Source organism: Capra hircus, chromosome 8 (genome assembly GCF_001704415.2).
Source record: "Capra hircus breed San Clemente chromosome 8, ASM170441v1, whole genome shotgun sequence".
Classification (NCBI taxonomy): Eukaryota; Metazoa; Chordata; class Mammalia; order Artiodactyla; family Bovidae; genus Capra; species Capra hircus.
The window spans coordinates 17,022,850-17,046,153 of NC_030815.1; the positions used below are offsets into that span (position 1 = coordinate 17,022,850).

The 23,304-nt window shown below is 41.5% G+C and overlaps 1 protein-coding gene across 3 annotated transcripts in view; it reads right to left on the reverse strand.

Annotated features, from left to right (window-relative positions):
* Positions 1-23,304, reverse strand: part of TEK (TEK receptor tyrosine kinase) — a 99,695-nt gene that overhangs the window by 19,297 nt on the left and 57,094 nt on the right. For all 3 annotated transcript variants that reach the window (XM_005683592.3, XM_005683591.3, XM_018051890.1), the window contains 7 exons: positions 22,057-22,185; positions 19,677-19,828; positions 17,792-17,936; positions 10,804-10,965; positions 8,524-8,658; positions 4,017-4,304; positions 1,726-2,025 (listed from right to left, as the gene is read on the reverse strand). In XM_005683592.3, the coding sequence (XP_005683649.2) occupies positions 1,726-2,025; positions 4,017-4,304; positions 8,524-8,658; positions 10,804-10,965; positions 17,792-17,936; positions 19,677-19,828; positions 22,057-22,185 (1,311 nt within the window). The remainder of the gene's footprint in view (positions 1-1,725; positions 2,026-4,016; positions 4,305-8,523; positions 8,659-10,803; positions 10,966-17,791; positions 17,937-19,676; positions 19,829-22,056; positions 22,186-23,304) is intronic.

Sequence of the window (23,304 nt, forward strand, 5' to 3'; positions counted from 1 at the left end):
CTATATCTATCACTTTGGGAAAGTGACTAAACCTCCCTGAACAATTTCCTCACCTAGAAAATCTTACAAGCTCTATGACGCTAAGAGCACAGAATCTGTAAGATATTTTGATTTGGGTTTTTCTTGTTTTAAAGAGCTGAAAATAATCTGAGGATACCTACCAAGTAGGGAGAAGTATGGGAGAAGCAAAGAAAGAAGGAAAGAAGAGAGAAAAGAGAAAAACTATTGAATTTAGGGCTCAGTCAAAATGGACTATTAAAGACTATGGTTTAACTCTTCCACTTCTTTCCCTTGCTTAAATTAAAACACAACTAAATTCAATGTATTTTTATGAAAAGCAGCATGTAGAGCATGACCTCATCTAACAATTATTCTTTTGATTAGCTATCTTTCTTACTATCTCCACACATGTGTGCATAAAGAGATGTCTGAAATGGGATGATGAGGGGTTTTTAGTTTTGTTACATCTTGTTTTTCTCTCTTTGTATTTTATTTGTAGCTTGGATTTAGGGCCTGCATGTGTTCTATGAAAACACAAGTAATTATGGAAATGATGCATTTTTTAAGATTGTCATCTGAAAACTACGATTCTCTGTAATTTACAGACTCAACATTCTTTGGATATTTCAAACATATTCCAAAGAATCAGCACTGAAAACAGAGCTTGTTGGATTTTATTTCTTAAGCCCTAGGTAGCCCTCAAAAGAACCAAGAAGTTTTTAGTGCTATGATACTTTCTGTAAAAATAGGTTGGTCTGAATTATAAATTTGCAAAAATCACCATTTCCCTCTCAAGTTCCTCTAGCTACATTCCCTTGAACAAGCTGTGGTGCAGAGGGTGAGGAAATGCAATTTCAGGCTAACCTCAAAGGGAAGTCTCCCAGAAGCTTCAACCCTTCCCACCTGGGGTGTCCTTGTTCACTAATTACATTCAACAGGTTTTACCAACCACAAACACTGGAGAGGATTAAGAGGTACAGCCCTCCGGTTATGAAACAAAGAAGCCACAGGGATATAATATACAGCATATAGAATATGGCTAATAATACTGTAATACCTTTGTTTAGAGACAGATAATTACTAGCCTTACTGTGGTGATCATAATATATGCAAATGTCAAATCACTACATAGTGCACTCAAAACTAACATAATATTGCACAACAACTGTATTTCAATTTAAAAAACTCACAAACTCTGGCCCTCTTGTGCTTGGCACTGAAGGATCTCTGTCTCAAAGAGCTTATTCTCTCTGAGGTAGGGGTTAGTGATGGACATAGAGCCATCATAACCTGGATCTAAAAAGTAAAAGAAAACTCAGAATAGCATAGTGTCACCCAAGTTAAAAGAAGAGTTCATTTTGAGAAAGAATGGAGTGTGGTTCCTGGAGCCTCCCACTGAACCACCGCACAGGCTTTCCTCCACTAAGCTGGGTCCTTAGTCTTCTTTTTCCACAGAATCACATTCAGATTCCTCAGACCCTCAGCTGCTCGATGGGGACTGCTGATGGGCTCAGTTCCTTTAAGGCTTAACAGAAAATGGGTCAACAGGCTATCCCTCCAAGGGGCATTTTCATCTTAAGGACTTCTTTAGAGATGGTGATGCCTATTAAGGACAAGCCTATCATACCACAAGATGCGAATATGGAGTAAATATCTTAAAACAGTGGGGCCTTTCTGATACTCCCCAGAAATAATAATATGTAAATACCTGTCTACTCTACCAACCTTGAGATTCAGAAAGAGTCATCAGTTCATGAGAAGAGGTTGGATTGCTTGAGCCTATATTGTTCTCTGCAAAGATGTCCACCTGGTAAACTGTTTGGGGCTCAAGGCCCTTGAGCTGATACTGGGTGATGGTGGCATTCTTGATCTTCACGTCAATGTGCTGGTCTTCATTCTTGCCCTGAACCTTGTAACGGATGATAATAGCAGAAATAGAATAGCCATCCAGGATCGTCCAAGAGATCACGGCTGAAGAGTCTGTGATGTTGGAAATCTTGATGTTTTCTGGTTGAGGAGGGACAACTAGAAATTAAAAAAACAAAAACATATATCCTTAAGATGCATTACCATCTCTTTGATTATTTATTATGCTTTTGAGAGAGAGTGAATGTCGGCCTATGAACCGTGAATGGCTACTAAGTGTTATCTCTGATGGTAACTACAATCAGTTCGTGGTGGACTCAACACAGACTTGACAACATGGCCACATATGGGGAACTTGGCAACACATGCAAATCACGTATCTGCCATCCTTACACTGAATTAAGACCTCGGAAATTCTTTTACTCCACAAACTGCTATTTTACTGTTCTTGATGCTGAGGAAAACAAAGATTATGAGAGCTGACATTTATATAGGCCCTTTCATATTGTAACTCATTGACTCCACATAACAATCTTACTGTTAGTATTGAGGCCTGGAAACATTAAGTGACTTGGTCACACAGCTTTTATGAAATAGATTCAAGTAGAAGAAATAAGGATTCCTATTAGTTTGCAGTTAGCCACCAGCCCATAGGAACTATCCTTGCTAAGCACTTGTTAGAAAATACGTTAAGCAGTTAGTAGACATATACAAAAAGCAAGATGAAGCGTATGCATGCATCTGCACACTTACAGGTATACTTACCGTATTAAAATTATACAACATTGGATGGAAAGACATACAACAAACATAATCTTGGTTTAACAAACAGAATTTTGGTTGTCTCTAGGGAGACAGGAGAAAATTAGAGTAGGGATGATGATCAAAGAGGATTTTGATATATCTGTATTGGGGAATTACTTTCACAAAAAAGGCTGAAAGCAAAGATGGCAAGATGTTAACAGTTGTTAATGCTGGGTTGTAGAAATGTAGATTTTTATGTATTATTCTCTGTACTGGCCTATAACTTCTGTCACAGAATTTTTTAAAGATGAAGAAGACATGCCTAAACACTGACGAAATGGTTGAGACTTTCACATCTTATGATACAAGAAGAGACTGGTCGGAGAAACCCAGAGCCAGTCTGTACACCTGTTACTGGGGAAGTGGAGGCTCAGCTACAGAAGAGAAACTCAGACTCTGGCAGTTGACAAGAGACCACAGGGTCCCAGTGTTAGTGATAGTTGGTGTGACCCAGAAACACCTGGTCTTTCCAAGGACTCTGAAATGCAGACAGTTCTATGGCAGCGAATCAAATAGAACTCTCTGGTTCCTGATGAGAAAGCTTGCAAGACTACAAAGGAACCCTAGAAGTTCCAACTAATTTTTAATGGACAATCTGAAATTGAGAAGAGCCCGAAGAACAGTTTGAAAGAAAAGTTGTTTTATTACTGTCAAATATGTACCATAATGCTAAGGATTATCTGTTTTGCAGATTTTCAAGCAAAGTTCCTTGGCTTTTAGGATTAGGAGAGATCTATCTGTAATGAATCACCATCTGCTTAGTAAATAACTCCACTGAAAGGAAAGGTAGGGATCCCTAGTGGTCCAAAGGTTAAGAATCCTCATGCCAATGCAGGGGACACGGGTTCAATCCCTGGTCTGGGAAGATGCCACATGCCGTGGAGCAACCAGGCCTGTGTGCCACAACTACTGTCCACATGCCGCAACCGCTGAAGCCGGCGAGCCCTGAGAGACCCTGCTCTGCAACAAGAGAAGCCATCACAATGAGAAGCTCACACCCTGCAACTAGAGGGTAGCCCCTGCTCAGTGAGACTAGACAAAGCCTGTGCACAGCGACGAAGACCCCGGAGCGCCGAAAATAAACAAACTCTTTTAAATACAGGAAAGGTAAATCGCAGGACAGGTCTGCCTGAATTATTGTTAGTCCAAACATATGGAGCATTCATAAATATTGCGGGTCACTAAAATGATTTGAGGTGTTGGGGGGAGGGCACTCATTGGCCTCCACTTACAACTAACTACCTGCCATGGTTTCTAAGAAGCAGACTTGAAGTGATGGGAGCTTAATCTAAGTGGCGGCCACCAAGCATCATTCAGGCAAGCCTGGGGCAGCGTAAGTTACTTACTGTCGCTAAGCGTCCAAGCGATGAGATCTTCACTCCATTCCCCCTGGGCCTTGGTGTTGACTCTGGCTCGGACTATGTACTGCTCCCTGGGGTGTAAGTTGTTAAGCAGCACTGAAGTCAAGTTGCCTGGCACTTTAATATTCTGCTGATCACTATTCATTTGCACAGATCTCCTCTCGACTTCAACATAAAAGTCATCTTCTGAGCTTGGGAATATTGGTTGCCAGGTCAAATTTAGAGTGGTCTGACTTTTTGGTAGGAGACTGAGACCTCTTGGAGGAGGAAGACCTAGGAGAAACCAGAAGGATCACTGTTTTATATGAAGTGAAGCTAACAACAGCCCCCAAGGACAACCTTGGCTTCTAGAATAATATACAAGCTAGCAAAGAAACAGCCACGAGCAGTCATAAAATACTTTTTTCCCCTACCAAAATACCAAAGCTTTAAAATATTAGTGCATAGTTTGAGTAACTGTAAGACAAAATACAACCCCTCTGAAGGACAACTTGGGAATATTTTTCAAGAGCCTTAGAAATGGTCATATACTTTGTATAATCTGACTACCAGGGATTTATCCTGAAGAAATAACTCAAAGGAAGCAAAAAGGCTAGGGACATGAAGATGTCCCTTACATTATTTATAACAAACAATCATAAGAATAAGTGCTCAAAGTAGGGAAATGCTTTAATAAATTATGATATAGCCATCCAAGGGATTAAAGGATTATTGTGAGAAGTACAGAAGCCTCTCCAAAACTTGTAGGACATGAGAAATACTCTAATTTCCACTTGGGAAAAGTCATGTCTACCATTCGTGAAAGAGGAAGGAAACTGAAAAAATTGGAAACACTGGATTTGCCAAGGTTGTGGGGTTGCAGGTGAGCATTCAGTGTCTCTGTTCCCATTTTGAGCAATATGTTTTAAAGCAATTTCAGGGTTACATCCCCTTAGCAGGCACAATTTCACATGTGATAACACAGCGATGGCAGGGCCAGCCTCTGATCACATCAAGGTTTGGCTCTGACCACAGGCTGTGTGGCCATAGTTACCCGCAAGAACCTGAGTCACCACAGAGGTAACTGAATGGAAACAACATGAATTGTGAAATCAAAGAGGCAGAAGCATGGCCCTTTAGTTCTGTGACCTTAGGAAATTTTATGTAGCATGAAATGAAAACACTCACCTTCCAGATTCAAGAGGAGAAATGAGATAATGGAGATGAAAATGCTTGGAAGGTGTTTGGGTTCCATCAACATTTTCTTTCTCCCTCCCTTCCTTCCTATCTTATCTTGTATCAATGGACAGAGAAGGAATCTGCAAGTTTTCAACTAGTAACAGCACACTGATATTTTAAACTCCAGATATAAAGTATTTTCAAAACATAGAATAGGGATCCTCTCCTCATGCATTTTCAGTGGGGACGTTACTGCCCCTAACGGGGCAAAAATTGGTCCTCGGGGTATGAGAAAATTTTAGATAATTACAATGGTTTACGAAGGATCACAATATATAAACAGATTTATGGTATTAAAATTCATGGCAGAAGAGACATTAAAACAAAACAGAGATGGTATCTTAAGGACAAAACTATCTAAGAAGCTCTTTAGAGGGTTATAATTAAAAATAATAATAATATAAAGAAGTGGAAACAAATGAATGTATATATAACAATCACTTTGCTGTACACCTGAACTAACACAACATTGTAAATCAACTATACTCCAATACAATGAAAAAACGAAAACAAAAAATAAAGTAAGAAGGCTGAGAAACTTGGTCAGAGGTGACAGGAAGTGTCTATTTCCACTCCTCAGGAGAGAGACTCTCACTAACAGCTTTGACCACCCATAGACGAGGGAGAACCAGCAATCAGGTATGCCACCTGCTTGGCACTACGCTACAGGTCTCGTTGGTCTTTTCTCCATAACCTTTGCAAATTGCAAGAGGTGACGTCACCTCCTTCTGCTCTTCTCTAAAGTTCCAAAATAAGCCACCTGGAATGGGCAGGCAGGCTTATAACGACACAACAGACGGAAAGAGGGCTGATGGTGCAGAGCAAACCTGGAAACCTTCTGAGCCTGTGCCTTGTACAGAGGAGCAGCCCCATAAATGGTCATTTCCTCTTTCCCCTCCCTTTGAGAGCATGGCTTACCTTTCACCTCTCCCTACCTGCCCTCTTTCTGCCGTGAGTTCAGAGTGTGTCCAGAGTGTGTCCTGTCCCCTCCCCTCCTGGCCTTCCCGGCCTTTGCCCTCACTCAACACACTTATAAATAGTGCAACTGCCAAATGAATTTAAAAACAAACATCAGCAAAATTCAAATGATGGGAAAAGATGAACCTTCAAGAATTCCCTTCCCACCCACCCCTGAGAACTACTTTGAAATATTCCAAGAGACCTCTGAATACATCCTGGCTAGAACATATTCTGAGAGCTGAAGACAGCACACTGTGGATCTGTTAAGTGTTTTATGTTCTGTTCCATAAATACTTTCCATCTGAGTCAGATTATGCCCTTCCCCTTTTGATTCATCAGCACTGGCCTAGGAGAGAATAAGCTACCATTTGCTTTGTAGCAGCAACCTGATGACATTTCAGGGGCCTCTTGCATCATAGTCATGGAGGTTCCTTTTATCCTCTAAGTCATATAGTTTCCAGGGTTATTTTCTTTTTAAGATTTTTTTTTTTAATGTGGGCCATTTTTAAAGTCTTTATTGAATTTGTTGCAATCTTGCTTCTGTTTTGTTTTGGTTTCTTGACTGCAAGGCAAGTGGGATCTTACCTCCCTGACCAGAGATAGAACACGTACCCCCCTGCACTAGGAAGGCAAAGTCTTAAGCATTGGACTGCCAGGGAAGTCCCTGCCAGTGTTATTTTTGGTGTTACTACCTGGTGGGTTCCCAGGAAGCCATTGCTTACTTGTACAATGCTTCTACAAGCATCAGAGTATTTCCTGAGTTTCATTTGGTTCATTAAAGATGCTGCTGGTCAGATGAACACTAGGTGGGGGGTGTGGAAGGAAGAGTGTGTGAGGAATACACAACCTTTGCAGAAGAGCTTGATGCTTTTCCTAGTTTCTCACTAAAGCATCCGATATCCTTCTGCCTTTAGTAAATGGACGAAAACTAGGAAAACTCATCAGTCGGGAAAGGATTTGGTGTCTTTGGGCTCCAGGTTAAAAAAACAGTAATAATAACTGGAGAAACAGAAATGGATCAAGTCTGAAGATCTAGTATGATGATGAAGAATCTGATACATCACCAGAGCCAAGTTATTAACCACTCTGGGACTCTACTTTTCAATCTATAAAATGGGAAAGATGACAATTCTAAGAATTAAATAAATGTGAACCTGAAACTGTAAAGCACTGACCAAGAGATAGTAACAGAATGGTTATACATAAGGCACACTACAACACTAAAGAGGACTTTAAAAGGACTCACTCAGACATTTCAGAGGAGGGGACCTGGGTAGCAGAAAGCTGGAGTTCAGGTTAGCATCAAGGAAATTTCACAAATTCAAAGGCTCCTCAGTTTACACAATAGAAGACTGATAGCTATTGACTGACACTGATCCATCAAGAAATAGTGCTACACTTGGAATGTGTAAGCTTAAGACGAGAGCATCATACATCACTGGGGAACTTATTAGAAATGCGGATTCTTGAGCACCATTCCCACTCCAAACTTTCTGAATCTGAAACCCTGGAGCCGAGGCCCAGAAATTTGTTTTAATAAGCTGGGCAGATGATTCTGAGGGAAAATAATGTTTGAGAACCACTGATTTAGAAACATAGAGGTAGAGACTTCCCTGGCGGTCCAGTGGTTAGGACTCTGCACTTCCACTGTGGGAGGCATGGGTTCGATCCCTAGTCCAGGAAGAAAGGGGATCCAAGATCCTGCGTGCCATGCCATGAGAAACAGGGTGGTATATATCATATGGCTCAAGGGGATAAAGGAAATAGGATGGGGAAGTGGAGGGATAGAGCATAGGACTGCTGTTCTTAGGTAAAAGCCTTTCAATCTATTCGATGTTTTCACCATGTGCATGAGTGACTTTGAAAAACTAGAAATTACTTTATAAACACACTGGGATTTGTGGAGTATGTATGTAGCAAAAGCCTGGCCTGGGCCCTTAGGATGGAAACAGGAAGCTGGTGGAAAAAACTCAGGAGCCAAGACTGAGCACAGTTGCTACAAAGTAAATCCCAAGTCCTCAGGGATGTCCCTGCCTTCCTGAAGGCTCATCTGCTTCCTTCTCTGTCCCTGTGGATCACTCCAGCCCCCTCCCCCAGGGAGACAGACCAGGAGAGCAGCCCAAATAAAGGGCTGGCTTGGCTCCAAGTCTGAAGCCTTCCTGTCACTTTCCCACCCATTCAAAAGCAAACCCCTTCCACCACCCTCCCCACCCACCCGCTCACCCACCACCACCCTTCCTGGTCTTCCTTCCTCTTTCCCCTTCCTCCCCCACCCACCCAGCTCCTGAGTAAATGCCTGTTTGCTTCAGCTGACCGATGGAAGCTGTTGTGAATCTCCTCACAGGGCCAGGATGGCCTTCTCCGCCCTCTCCACGCCGGACCAGCTGCACGCAGAGCTCGTATTCTGTCCGAGGCTCCAAATAGTTGAGGGTAACAATCTCATTTGTCACTGAGAAGAGGGAAAGTCCAGGAAACTTAAGTTGGCAATCTTTTACATTCTTTAAAGTGGAATGCTGTTATTGTGATGGGAACTAATGTTTGGTTTTTAAAAATACAATGGCTGAGTAGAACAGAGGGGAGATTCCATCTTCAGGGTCTCAGTGTTCCTACTATAAAGAAAACAAGGCTTTTTCGTGCAAGTATCTCTGTGCCACTCATACATTTCTGCTCTAGTGTTTCTGTATTTTCATTGGTAGAGTAAAATCAGGCACATCTTCAACTATAGGGAATACCAATCAGATTTAGGGGAAAAACTCAATTAGAATAATAGAAAATAACTGCTTTCAAATGCAAACAGTGATTCCAATCAAGCTATCAAGAGAAAAGACTCTTTGAGGGTTTGCTTACACTAATCAGACAACAAATTTGTAATAGTCATATCATAATAAATAAAGGGTTCTGAAGTATTTGAAAATTCCTCCCAGAAACAAATGACATATGCTTCTTTCCTTCTGAGCTATTTGCATGAATATTGCAAAGGTGGATTTCTGCCTTACCACATAATAAAGTCAGTAAGGAAAAACACTGGGCTATGTGTAAGGGTTTTTAGAAAACCTCTTTGTGGATGTCCATAAAGAGAGGATGGATTATCGATATCCTATTTTTTTTAAGCTGCTCTTTCAAAAGACCTAGCCATTGTCAATAGAAACAACAATCCAGCAAATCAGACTGATGCTCCTGGGATTCTGAATTTTGGATGAGTGTTCAAAAGAATGTGAAGAGCTCCGTAATACCACCATGACTTTATTTAACGTACTCAGGTCAGCTAGTATTTTTAAGCCGCAAACCTTCGTTTTCTTCTTTTTTGGTAACTTCCTTGATTATATGCGCTTAGTCGCTCAGTTGTGTCCGACTCTTTGCGACCCTTTGGACTGTAGCCTGTCAGGCTCCTCTGTCCATGGTATTTCCCAGGCAAGAATACTGGAGTGAGTTGCCATTTCCATCTCCAGAGGATCTTCCAGACCCAGGGATGGAACTAGTGTCTCCAGTGTCGCCTTCATTGCAGTCATGGGTAGAGGGCCCTTTTAGGAATTCATGGGCATAGTGAGACTAGAGTATTGATGGAGGTGTGTATGTTCCCTACAAGTGTGACTGTGGTATGTCTCATGATAAGATGGCACAATTTAAGCAGCTGGGTCAATAGATGGTGCTCAGCTTTAAAAAAAAAAAGTGCTATTACATCATCATGCAACAAGCAGGACTCTAATTTGTGTTTCAAAGTAAATTTAACTTTAAATAAATTTAACTGTTCTCATGAACATTTGACATTTTATTACATTTGAGGCTTTTGCTTTCAACAAGGTGGGGATGGACCTGTACCCCCACCTCCCCCCACCCCAGTTCAGTCAGCCACAGCCCAAATTCCTTCCCCAAACTTCTGTGAGTTAGGAAACTGCAGACAGGGCAAACTCAAATAAGAAAAAAACCCAAACAAACATGTTTCAGTAGCAATAGCTGACTCATTGGAAAAGACCCTGATGGTGGGAAAGATTGAAAGCAGAAGAAGAAGAGGGTTGACAGAAGATGAGACGGTTGGATGGCATCACTGATTCAATGGACATGAACTTGAGCAAACTCTGGGAGATGGTGAGGGACAGGGAAGCCTGGTGTGCTGCAGTCCATGGGGTCGTGAAGAGCTGGACACAGCTTGGTGACTGAACAGCAGCAGTAGCAGCAATCACCCCTCAGATGTAAGCAGATTAAGTCTCTGCCTTTCCAGTGGGCCCTGGATGTCCCTGTTACTGTAGTCATGGTATAAACATGTATCTTTTGCCATGACCAAGCAAGACAGAGTAAAAATGGGACTGGAGAGCCAGAGAGACCTGGACAGGGAGTATTGATGAAGATAGAAGCTCCTGACACAGGCTGGTCTGTGTCCCATTTTACACCGTTCCTTTCAGAAAGGTAGACCCAGAACTCAGAGGAGCCATCACCCCGCCACTCTGTCCTGAATACTCCAAAGTAGAATCCACTGCCACAGCCCCTACCTTGGGGTAGAGGGTTGAGACTGAGAGAGAGGATTTCTACATTTGGGGACAAATTTTTTTTCCTGGTGTCCCATCACTCGCTGGAGCATTTCCTTGCCAAATCTTACCTTGAATATGCCGCCAAGCCTCATAGTGATTAACAGGTTTGTATAGAAGCTTCTTGGATTTGATTGGTCCATCTCCAAAGTAAGGCTCAGAGCTGATGTTGATGACAGCAAAGTTGTGTCCAGTGTCGATCACATTTGGGGCATTCAAGGGCTTTGGAAGAACTAAATAAAATGGCAAGAATCAGATCAGTCCTTACACTTTGGGTTTTTACCGCTGTTTTGAGATGGGGTAGTGGATGAGTGCCTTTACATTCCTAACAAAGCTGTCTTCGAGTTCTCTGATGAGATTCAGTGCACTTACCCGCTCTGTGATCTCCTGGCTTTGCTCTCACCCCTGCAACCTACCATCCACAGAGTGCTTTCTTAAAGAATGAGCACTCCTCTGATCAAGAGTTTTCCATGTGTTCCCATTACATTTCAAATAAAATCTGAAATTCATACCATGACCTGCCAGGCCTTGCACAATAGCACCCCTGCCGCCTCTTTAGCTCCCTCATCCTCTCATCCAATACTCTCCACTCCCAGTGGCCTTTCAGTTCATTCACCTAACAATGCACCAGGCTCCTTTCTGTCTCGTATTCTTGGCTGATACTCTTCTCCTGCAAGCAATGCGCCAGACCTCCCACGATTCTGCAGTTATCATTTACTCATCATTCAACTCTCAGCTCTGCTGTGACTTCCTCACAGTGTCTATCCCTGAACCTTGGTTAGACTCACATGCCACACACTTCCACAGATCTTCTCCTTCACTGCAATTTTCAGAATTCATTATTCTTTGTGTGATTATTTAATATCAGTCATCCTACTAGACCACCAGGCTTTCTCTGTCTGTCTGTCTGTCTCTGCTTAGAGCAACATAAATTTATTATCTTATAGCTCTGGAGGTCAGAAATCAGAGGTCTCTGGGGGTCAGTAGTTAGTCTCACTGGGCTAAGATCAAGGTGTTAAAAGGGCTGTGTTCCTTTCTAGAGGCTGTAGGGGATAATTTGTTTTCTTCTTTTCAGCTTCTTAAAAAACACCTGTATTTCTTGACTCATGGTCCGTTTGTCCATCTTCAAAGACAACAAACTCATGTCTCTCTGACCTTTCTTCTGTTGTGATATCTCTTTCTGACAGTCTTTAAAAACTCCTGTGATTAGAATGGGTCCAACTAGATAATCAGGTGGCTCAAATGGTAAAGAATCTGCCTGTAATGCAGGAGACCTGGGTTTGATTGCTGGGTCAGGAAGATCCCCTGGAGAAGGGAATGGCTACCCACTCTTGTATTCTTGCCTAGAGAATCCCATGGACAGAGGAGTCTGGCGGGCTACAGTCCATGAGGTCACGAAGAGTCGGTCATGACTAAGGATCTGAACACACCTATATAATCCAGAATAATCTCCCCACCTCAAAGACCATGTATTCTCAATGGGACTGAAATAGTACCCCCAACAAGGTAAAAATTGGTTCTTGATGAAAGAAAACATTCTTAGATATTTCAATGGTTTTTAGCCCCCATAAGGGGCATGGTAAATAAACAGATGTACAGTATGTTTACCATGTGAAGCAACTTCTGGTGTGAAAGGAAAGGATGTCTTGTCAGGCTGTCAGTATCCTGTTTACTCAATTATAGAAGTAGCTCAACTTACTCAACTTGCTTTGAGTCTTACTGAACTCCCGTGAGTTAGGTCCACCAGACTCCTGGGGCATGGAGAACACATATGGGAATGGGGTAGCCAAGAAAGGAGACAGACTGTGAATCTGTCTCTTCTGCTCATGCACAAACTCCATGGTGTCACTGGACTTCACTTATGAAATTCAAAGATTAAATTTCAAGTTGAAGACAGCAGAAACTTAAACCAAGTATAGGGCCCCGTGTGGACAGGTCATAAGCCTATAAAGCCAGCCCTGCACATCACCCTTGCTGTATGAGGGGAGCATTGCAGTATTTGGAGATGGGGGTCTTTAAAGAGGCAATTCAGTTACAGTGAGGGCTACAGTCATTGCTAATCCCGCATGACGGCTGTCCTCATTAGCGTATTACTCAGTTATGTCCGACTCTTTGTGAACTCATGTACTATAGCCAGTCAGGCTTCTCTGTCCATGGAATTCTCCAGGCAAGAATACTGGAGTGGGTAGCCACACCCTTCTCCAGGGGATCTTCCCGACCCAGGGATCGAATCCTGGTCTCCTGAGTTGCTGGCAGATTCTTTACCATCTGAGCTACCAGGGAGGCCCTCATAAGAAGATAAAATTACCACACACACACACACACACACACACACACACACACACACACAGCGGGAAGACCCTGAGAAGATACAGGGAGAATATAGCTATCTACCAACCAAGAAGCAAAGGCTCAGAAGAAAGTAACCTTGCTAACAGCTTGATCTCAGATCAACGTAAGATTACGCTGATCACGTAGCCTCCAGAACACTGAGAAAATTAATTTCTGTTGTTTAAGCCACTCAGTCTAGAGAACTTTGCTACTGCAGCCCTAGAAACCTATTACATATGAATATAACACAATCTACTTATTCTTTCTAATGCTGATGGATATTTGGACTATTAGGAATAAAACTCCTCAGAACATTCTTGAAGATTGTTTAACAAATGCACTCATTTCTTTTGAGCAAAAACTTAGCTGTAGAATGTCATCACAGGGTAGGTGTATACTTAGCTTTAGTATATATTGCCAATTTTCTAAAGTAGTTGTTCTAATTTGTACTCTGGGAGGAAAGTCTAGTATAGTCAACCTTCTAAATGCAGGTTCTGCATCTGCAGATTCAACCAAGGGCAGATCAATATTCAGAAAGAAAAAAAAAAAAAACTCCAGAAAGTTCTAAAAGGCAAAACTTGAAATTTTCCATGTGCCAGCAATTATTTACAAAATATTTATATTATAGTTACAATGATTTACACAGCATTTACATTGCATTAGGTGTTACAATAATCCCCCTTGTCTGCAGGGGATACTTTCCAAGACCCCAGTGGATGCCTGAAACTGCAGACAATTTACCAAATTCTATATACACCATTTATTTCTCCCATACACACATACCAGAGGTAAAGTTGAACTTATAAATTAGGCAGAGTAAGGGAATATTCAAATTGCTAGCATCACATTGTTAAATACAAAAAAAGTTTCTTGAACATGAGCATTTTGATACCATGACAGAGGAAATGATAATGTAGATGTCTACTAGGTGACTAATGAGTGGGATACATGGGATGAAGGGAAAACCCACATCCCAGGATAGAGTGGAACAGTGTGAGATTTCATCATGCTACTCAGAACAGTACACAATTTAAAAATTACATATTATTTCTGGAATTTTCCATTTAGTGTTTTGAGCTTCAGTTGACCATGGGTAATTGAAACTGTGGAAAGCGAAACCACAGATGGCGGGGGGTGGCTATTGTTTAAGTAATCTAGAGATGATTTAAAGTATACAGGAGGATGTGCATAGGTTGTACGCAAATACTACACCATTTTATAAAAGGGACTTGAGCATCTGTGGAGTTTGGTATCCAAAGAGGTCCTAGAATCAATCCCTTACAAACACTGAGGGAGATCTGTATCTCTGTATCTTTTTTAAATATTATCATTAAAGACACTGCTCAATTTACCTACTTGCAATTTTCCATTTTGTGGATACCAGCCAATATGACCTTGAAGAGGCATCAATGACTTAGAACAAGAGATATTTCAATGGACTGATGTTGCGTGCTGTGCCTTATTTAAAAAATAAAAATTAGAATCAGTGACTCTTCTGAATCTTAGCAACATGGTTTGTTTTTTTACTTATTTACTTTCCATGGACAGCAAATATTCCAAAAATAACATAATTTGTCTTGTCTGCATATCATTTCCTTTCTTCCAAGAACAAGCATGACGTAAGAAATTATTTTGATTGTGTTAATGTTTTACTGAATAAAATAGATCCAGGCTTTTCCAGTAATCAAAAAAAAAATATTAAAGATTCTGAGGTTGTTTCTGTGGGTTCTCAGGGCAGAGAATCTAACTCTATGAGGCTCTATATATGTTACTATTGTTACTGACCTTTTTTTAAAACAAGATTATGTTCTGGGTATTTACTTTCATTGACAGAAATTACCTCTAGGATCACCCAAAGATTCCTAATCAAGTAGTGAAGTAGGTTACATACACATCAACTTCCATTATCTTGCTTCTTTATCTGTAACAGGAGAGACTGAGAAAGCAAAATGATCTAGAAATGATGATGTGGGGTTGGACCAGGTTCCACACTGAGATTGGCTGTTCACAAGACGGGCTACCTTAGGCAAGTCACCTACACCTCTGAACCTAGTTCTGGACTGATCAGACGGGATAACAATACTATTGTGTCTGGTCTTTATAAAAATGAAGTAAGATAGGACTTCCCTGGTGGTCCTGTGCCTAAGACTCTGCACTCCCAAATCAAGAGGCCTGGGATCAATCCTTGGTCAGAGAACTAGATCCCACACGCCACAACTAAAGATCCTGCCTGCCATAACTAAGACCTGGCAAAGCCACATAAATAAATACAATGAATATTTTAAAAATAATAAGATGAATGAGGCATTTAGTCCAATGCCTTTCTAGAATACATACCACAGAGTTATTAGGTGCTTTTGTCTAAATACATTCAAAACCAACTTTCAAATTTAAAATTTGTATTACCTCTCTGTACAACAAGGGAACTTGGATTTACTTCCACTCTATTCCTTCCCCTCAAGCCTTAAATGTACACAAATCCACTTGGAATAATTCCGAATTTTGAAATACTATTTCATAGTAGGAAGAATAGTCAGAACTCTGAATATATGAGAAAATAATTCATGTTCACTGTATAGCAAAGTCTGGGCTTCATATTAAGTGAGTAGTCTGCAAATTAAGATTCTCTAACTTCTCTGTAGTGAATCAGAAGTCAAGACAATGATGAAGTTAAACTTTCTACAAAAATAAAATCACTGCCAGACTTGTGCCAGATGCAATTCCACTACTTAACAATCTCATGATCACCCTGAGTGGTAGATAAGCTAAGCTTTATTTACAAAGAGAGAAAGGTTCAGACAGATCACCCAGAGCCAGACATCCTAGAATGTGAAGTCAAGTGAGCCTTAGAAAGCATCACTACGAACAAAGCTAGTGGAGGTGATGGAATTCCAGTCGAGTTCTTTCAAATCCTAAAAGATGATGCTGTGAAAGTGCTGCACTCAATATGCCAGCAAATTTGGAAAACTCAACAGTGGCCACAGGACTGGAAAAGGTCAGTTTTCATTCCAATCCCAAGAAAGGCAATGCCAAAGAATGCTCAAACTGCCACACAATAGTCCTCATCTCACACGCTAGTAAAGTAATGCTTAAAATTCTCCAAGCCAGGCTTCAGCAGTACAGGAACTGTGAAATTCCAGATGTTCAAGCTGGATTTAGAAAAGGCAGTGGAACCAGAGATCAAATTGCCAACATCTGTTGGATCATCGAAAAAGCAAGAGAGTTCCAGAACAACATCTACTTCTGCTTTATTGACTATGCCAAAGCCTTTGACTGTGTGGGTCACAACAAACTGTGGAAAATTCTGAAAGAGAGGGGAATACCAGACCACCTGACCTGCCTCCTGAGAAATCTGTATGCAGGTCAGGAAGCAACAGTTAGAACTGGACATGGAACAACAGACTGGTTCCAAATCGGGAAGGAGTACATCAAGGCTGTATATTGTCACCCTGCTTATTTAACTTATATGCAGAGTATATCTGGAGAAGGCAATGGCAACCCACTCCAGTACTCTTGCCTGGAAAATACCATGGACAGAGGAGCCTGGTGGGCTGCCGTCTATAGGGTCGCACAGAGTTGGACACGACTGAAGAGACTTAGCAGCAGCAGCAGAGTACATCATGAGAAATGCTGGACTGGATGAAGCTGGAATCAAGATTGCCAGGAGAAATTTCAATAACCTCAGATACGCAGATGACACCACACTTATAGCAGAAAGTAAAGAACTGAAGAGCCCCTTGATGAAAGTGAAAAAGAAGAGTGAAAAAGTTGGCTTAAAACTCAACATTCAGAAAACTAAGATCATGGCATCTGGTCCCATCACTTCATGGGGAAACAGTGGAAACACTGGCAGACTTTATTTTGGGGGGGCTCCAAAATCACTGCAGCTGGTAACTGCAGCCATGAAATTAAAAGATGCTTACTCCTTGGAGGAAAAGTTATGACCAACCTAGACAGGATATTAAAAAGCAGAGACATCACTTTGCTAACAAAGGCCCAAATAGCTATGGTTTTCCCAGTGGTCATGGATGGACGAGAGAATTGGACTATAAAGAAAGTTGAGCACCAAAAAACTGATACTTTTGAACTGTGCTGTTGGAGAAGACTCTTGAAAGTCCCTTGGACTGCAAGGAGATCCAACCAGTCCATCCTAAAGGGAAGCAGTCCTGAATGTTCATTGGAAGGACTGATGCTGAAGCTGAAACTCTTAACACTTTGACCACCTGATGCGAAGAGCTGACTCATTTGAAAAGACCCTGATGCTGGGTAAGATTGCGGGTGGGAGGAGAAGGGGACAAGAGAGGATGAGATGGTTGGATGGCATCATCGCCTCAACGGACATGAGTTTGAGTAACCTTCGGGAGTTGGCGATGGACAGGGAGGCCTGGCCTGCTGCAGTCCACGGGGTCGCAAAGAGTTGGACACAACTGAGCAACTGAACTGAACTGAACAGAGAGGTCAAATTAATTTGCTCAAAGCCACACCCAAGTTTACTAGCTGTCAGCCATAAACATCAAACCCAGGGCTATATAATTCCAAAGATCATAAACTTAATCCCTCCTTTCCATTTCAATGCACATAATTTTTTGCTTAAGCCTTAGAATCCTGGAGGATTCCAAAAGGCATTTTAAGTGGTCAGAGGCATTTCTATCTAAAGGCAGCACCCAGCAATACATAAATGCAGAACCATCAAGGATACAATCTCTTCCCCTGGAAAATGGAGCATACCTTTAACAGAAATGTTGAAAGGCTTTTCCACCATCCCAGCCACTGTGTTCACACTGCAGACCCAGACTCCTGAGTCAGGGGGCAGGATCCGGTTGATGGTGAAGGAAGCCACGGAGAGATGACCCGTGTGGTTAAAGTCTTTTGGCTGAAAAGGTCAAATACAAAAAATAAAAAAGAAGCTTCTACAGAGGTATAAACACAAAGGTTCATAACACTGACCCCATCTCATTGTTAAATAAGAAGTTTTCTAGGAGAGATTAAGAAGATCAGTCCAATGCTTGTATAAGCATTGGCTTATTTCCAAAGCTATTGTAGTAACCCTGCAAGTTTATGTTGGATTGACGCCCTCGCAGATCCTGCTGTTGTAGTTGTGTGTTTGGGAGTATGGGATAAACACTTCCAAGCAAAAAGTCTAATTCCTTCTAAACTGCTTCTGGTAACATTTGTTTCTTTCTGGTCCAATGCAGTGATGGCTGGGTGAAAAGACAAAATGGCTTCTGAAGTGTTTGAGAGGCTGCTGAGGATGGTATTATGGAAAAAGTCAAGGCTCTGAAAACACATGGGCCGGAGCTCACATCCCAGCTCTGCCAATTCTGGCCAATTGCTTGGGCTTCCCTGGTGGCTCAGATAGTAAAAAATTCTACCCGCAGTGCAGGACCTGTAGTGCAGGTTCGATTCCAGGCTTAGGACAATCCCCTGGAGAAGGGAATGGCAACCTACTCCAGCATTCTTACCTGGAGAATTTCATGCACAGAGGAGCCTGGTGGGCTACCATCCATGGGGTCACAAACAGCTGGACACAACTGAGTGATTCTCACTTTCTTTAGTTATTTAACTTCACCCAACCAGTTTCCACTTCTGCAAAATAACTAACTAATGTTAAGTGAGACGTGTGTAGTGTGGTCAGCTCTCACTAGAAGGTAGCTGTGACTAGGATAGGCCAACAAGATTTTGGAAGCTGTCAATTGGCTCCTACTACACCTAGTGGATTGTTAAAGGGGAATCAGGAACATCTGATGTGTGACTATTCTGCATATTCTGCCCCTAAGACATCACTTGGATCTACCTCCTGGTCAAGCTGATTCCTGGTCATCTTTGAGAGAAAAAAAATAACTAGTTCAAAGTCTTTAGACAACAAAATAAATCAATTTCCTGCAGACCACCTGTGACACACAGAAATTTGAGGTGGTACCTGTCTCTGGTGCATTTGGCATTGTTGAAAGAGGAAAGGGAAACATGTGGGAAAGTAGCTTAGTCCTTATTTCTTTCAAGCAAAGAAAAACGATGTGGTAGCACCCTAACCAGTGGTAAGTGCCAGAAATGAATACCCAGTCTTGTCTGAGATGTGATACACACACACATATACATATACATGATAGAATACTACTCAGCCATAAAACAGAATAAAATGATGCCATTTGCAGCAACATGGATGGACTTATTATCATACCAAGTGAAGCAAATCAGACAGAAAAAGACAAATATCATATGATATCAGTTATATGTGAAATCTAAAATGTGACACAAATGAACTTATTTACAGAATGGAAACAGACTGACAGACACAGGAAACATACATGGTTTAGAAAACAAACATGCTTACCACAAGGGAGAGGGGAAGTGGGGGATAAATTAGGAGTTCACGATTGGCAGACACAAACCACTACATAAAAAAAAGGATTTAGTGTATAAGAGAGGGAACTATATTCAATATCTTGTAATAACTTTTATTGGAAAATAATCTTGAAAAATATAACTGAATTACTTTGCTATATACCTGAAAATAACAACACTGTAAATCAACTATGCTTCAACTTTTAAGAAAGCTATAATTTGTTCTACCAAAGGGAAAAAGAAAGACAGAGAGAGAGAGAATAACTCTTACACGGAGCACTGTCCCATCTGGCTTCACCAGGGTCATTTCTTCATTAGCAGGTCGGGGCCAGCCAGATGCTTTGCAAATGGGGTTAAATTTACCACTGTTCACTTCTATATGTTCTGGCAAATCCTCTATCTTTGGAGTCATCCTTGGCACACCTGAATGAAGGAAACAACACTGTGAAACCTGATCTTTAACACAGCAGAAGCAGAAAATATGGAAGTAGTTACCATCTAGCAAGTCATGTACTGGGCAAGAAATCTGGCAAGTATTTTATTGTTTTATCATTACATAATAAATTTTGGGGGGTAGTTGCTCTCAATTCCCATTAAAATGGTTACCAGAACCAGAATTCACACTCTTTGCCACAATGATATACTTTCTCAGGGTCCTAGGGGATACGGTCTCAGTGCTGAAATGGTCATCATCATCACATCTCTGCAGATCTTACTGTCCAGTCCCTCTCTTGCTTTTTAAGGGAATTTATTTTTATAAAAACAATAACAAAAGCCAGTTCTTCTTCCACTCTGTAAGCCCCCAATTCTCTGATCAACAATGTGATCATTAGTTTTGATATCTGAGAGATGTCTCATTGATTGGGAAGACTGCAACTGGCTGATGATTAATTATATTCACATTGACATCCAAGAAGTGAAGTGGAATAAAATTCCCCTAATCAATTTCCCATCAGTAGCCAAATAAAAAATACTGCTGCCAACATAGAAAGGAAAACAAATGCCTCTGATATCAAGAAAGGCATCGGGATTCCTTACTTAATGTCTGCAGAGTAGAGAATGAATAATCCTGAAATTTAACAATTTTATTCTGAACTATGGGGTCTTAGAGAGTTTTGGACCACATGTAGGACACAATTGAAAGTGGTCCAACACTCAGTAAGTAATGTAGGAGATGGACATGCACTTAAAACATTGGAAAAGTGGCTGTGTCCTTTCCAGAAAAAAAAGAACAGCAGTCATTTACAAGCTGCTCCATAGCAGTGGTGAGAGGAGGTGAGGGTCAAGGTAAATGCATCAATATTGATATTTTATATTCATATCCTATCTCTCAAGCCTAGAATGAAACAAGTGAAGTGTATGGAGCAGGAGAGGAAAAGGTCTAATAGCCACAAAGGTATTCTTTGATATATCTGCAGACCTGGGGAGACTGTAATGAGAAACTTTGCCAAACTGTTTGGCACACTTAGGTACTGGTGTTGGAATTGTTTGAAGTGCTCTAACACTTTCAATCCATGCCTTTCCTTCTCTGTCCCCTTGCAGTTTTCTGCGATTAGATGGAGGTTGGAGGTACAGGTAGAGGGTGTGGGGAAAGGGGGCTGCCCCTTGAAAGCCCAGAATCTGGGTCTAAGTTTGAGAGTCTCACGGTTTTTTTTTGCAACACCGGCCTTAGTACAGAAAGAAGTGGAACAGAAAAGACAAATCATTAAGCTTGTCTGTTGCCCACTTGCAGTCCATCCTCTGACAGCCCCATAGCCTTTCCTCCCCTCTCTACACCCTCCCAGATTCCTACCCTGTAGCAAAGTCCAATGCTGGGGTAGAAGGGAAAGTATAAAGCTGACAAGCTAAGGCTTTTGAGAAAACAGTTGGTATTTCTCTCCATACTTGTTCTGATATTTAAAACTCACAGAGAAAAGACTATAAATGTCTTACTACTCTGAGTGCAGATTTCACTGGACATATGTTGTTTATATTTGACTGAAAAAGTAATATATGTTTATTATTTTTAAATTTTAAAAATATGCTTCTTTTGATTTTAAAGAGTATATTCTAGGACAGGGGTTAGCAGACTTTCCTTAAAGGACTAGATAATTTTAAATATTTTCAACTTGGCAGGCCATATGTTCTGGGTGGTAACTACTCAACCCTGTTGTAAGAGCAGCCTCACATGATCTATGGTAAACAAAGGGGCATGGCTGTGTTCAAACAAGATTTTTAAATGAGAACAGATGGTAGGGCAATAAAAAGAAATGAGAAACATACTGATATGTGCTACAATATACATAAACCTCAAAAACAGTATGGTAAATGAAGAAAGCCAGCCCAAAAAAAGTGTAACTCTTTCACTGCTGTGCATATCCAGGGAAAAGTCTGATCCTAGAAAAGACCGTCAAAGAGGGTGACAGAGATCTTCAGTGGCTGGTTATCACTCAAGTGCACGAGGTTCATTCTTTATGGGAAAGGCCAGTGTGAGAGCCCATAAAGAAGGTTCAGATAGCTGTCCTTTAGAACAGAGGGTCTGTTCTTCCCTACTTCTGCTTGGAAACAGAAGGAGTTTAAGACTCTTGGGCTAGGGGGGCAAGAATTATGCCAGCAAAGCTGGGTTCAGACGTGCTGAACTCGACCCTAATTACAGTGTTACCTTGCTTTACCTTCTTTCTCACACTGGAGCCCTTGGCGTCCTGGAGAGCAGAGGCATCCTTGGAACCGATCGCATTTCTCCCCATTGGTGCAACTGCACCTAAGCTTACAGTCTGGTCCATAATAACCAGGCTGGCATGCTGTCAACAAAGACATCAACAACTAGTGTTAATATGGGGGAAGGGTGAAAACTCAGTCTGTAAGTGGCTAGCTCTATTTTTCTCTCCAAGCTATCAACCTTACTGGTTATAAAAGGTAGTAAGTGATTTATCTGTATTACCAAGCAATTAAAGGTTAGAGAAATTCTGATTCCAGGCAAGATGAATAAGCACTTATCAGGCCACCTGAAAGCATTGAAGAGTGATGGGGTGGGAGGGAGGATGGGAAGGACCAGGAAGGTTCTGAGGGGAATTAAAACTTGGAATATGGGAACGGTGTGCTCCCCAGCTTTTAGTCTCATGTTGGCACAGCTGACACTATGTGGGGATGTTAGAACTCCAGAGAAAACCTGAAGTCCTACTGGTAGAGGAGTCTTAGAGGACAGAGTCAAGGGTAACTGCAGCCACTTAGAATTGAGAGGGAAAATCTAGAAAGGAAGAACCAGAGGGAGGAAGTCCCAAATTTTTGGCTGCTCCCTGAACCACACATTTTAAGTGCAGGCTCAACACAGCCCATCTAAAGGTAGAAGGAATGAACTGAGTCTGAGCTGATGCCTGGGAGTCAGAGTTTACAGTTTGAGTTGTCCCAAATTGATTACCTTATAGGACATAACAAAACAAAATAAACATTCCTCAGAGGAATATACTGCACTCCAGAGTCTCCTCACTGTAACTTTCACAATGTTTAGAATACAATCAACACAAGAAGAAATGGAATAGTGCCATGTAGTCCATCTTCCAGCAGTACCAGATATGGAAAAAACCTGACTTTGGGGAGCAATTACTGAAACATCTGAGCTCTGGCTAACTCACCACATTAGCATTTGTTAGGGAGGGTCTAGCATATCTGGCTACAGATTCATGTTAAGTCGGGCTCCCTATTTGGCTCAGTGGTAAAGAATCTGCCTGCAGTGCAGAAGATGCAGGAGACGTGGGTTCGATCCCTGGGTCAGGAAGATCCCCTGGAGGAGGAAATGGCACCCCACTCCAGTATTCTTGCCTGGAGAATCCCATGGACAGAGGAGCCTGGTGGGTTACAGTCCACAGGGTCTCGAAGAGTTGGACATGACTGAGCACGCATACATTCACGTTAAGTTACTG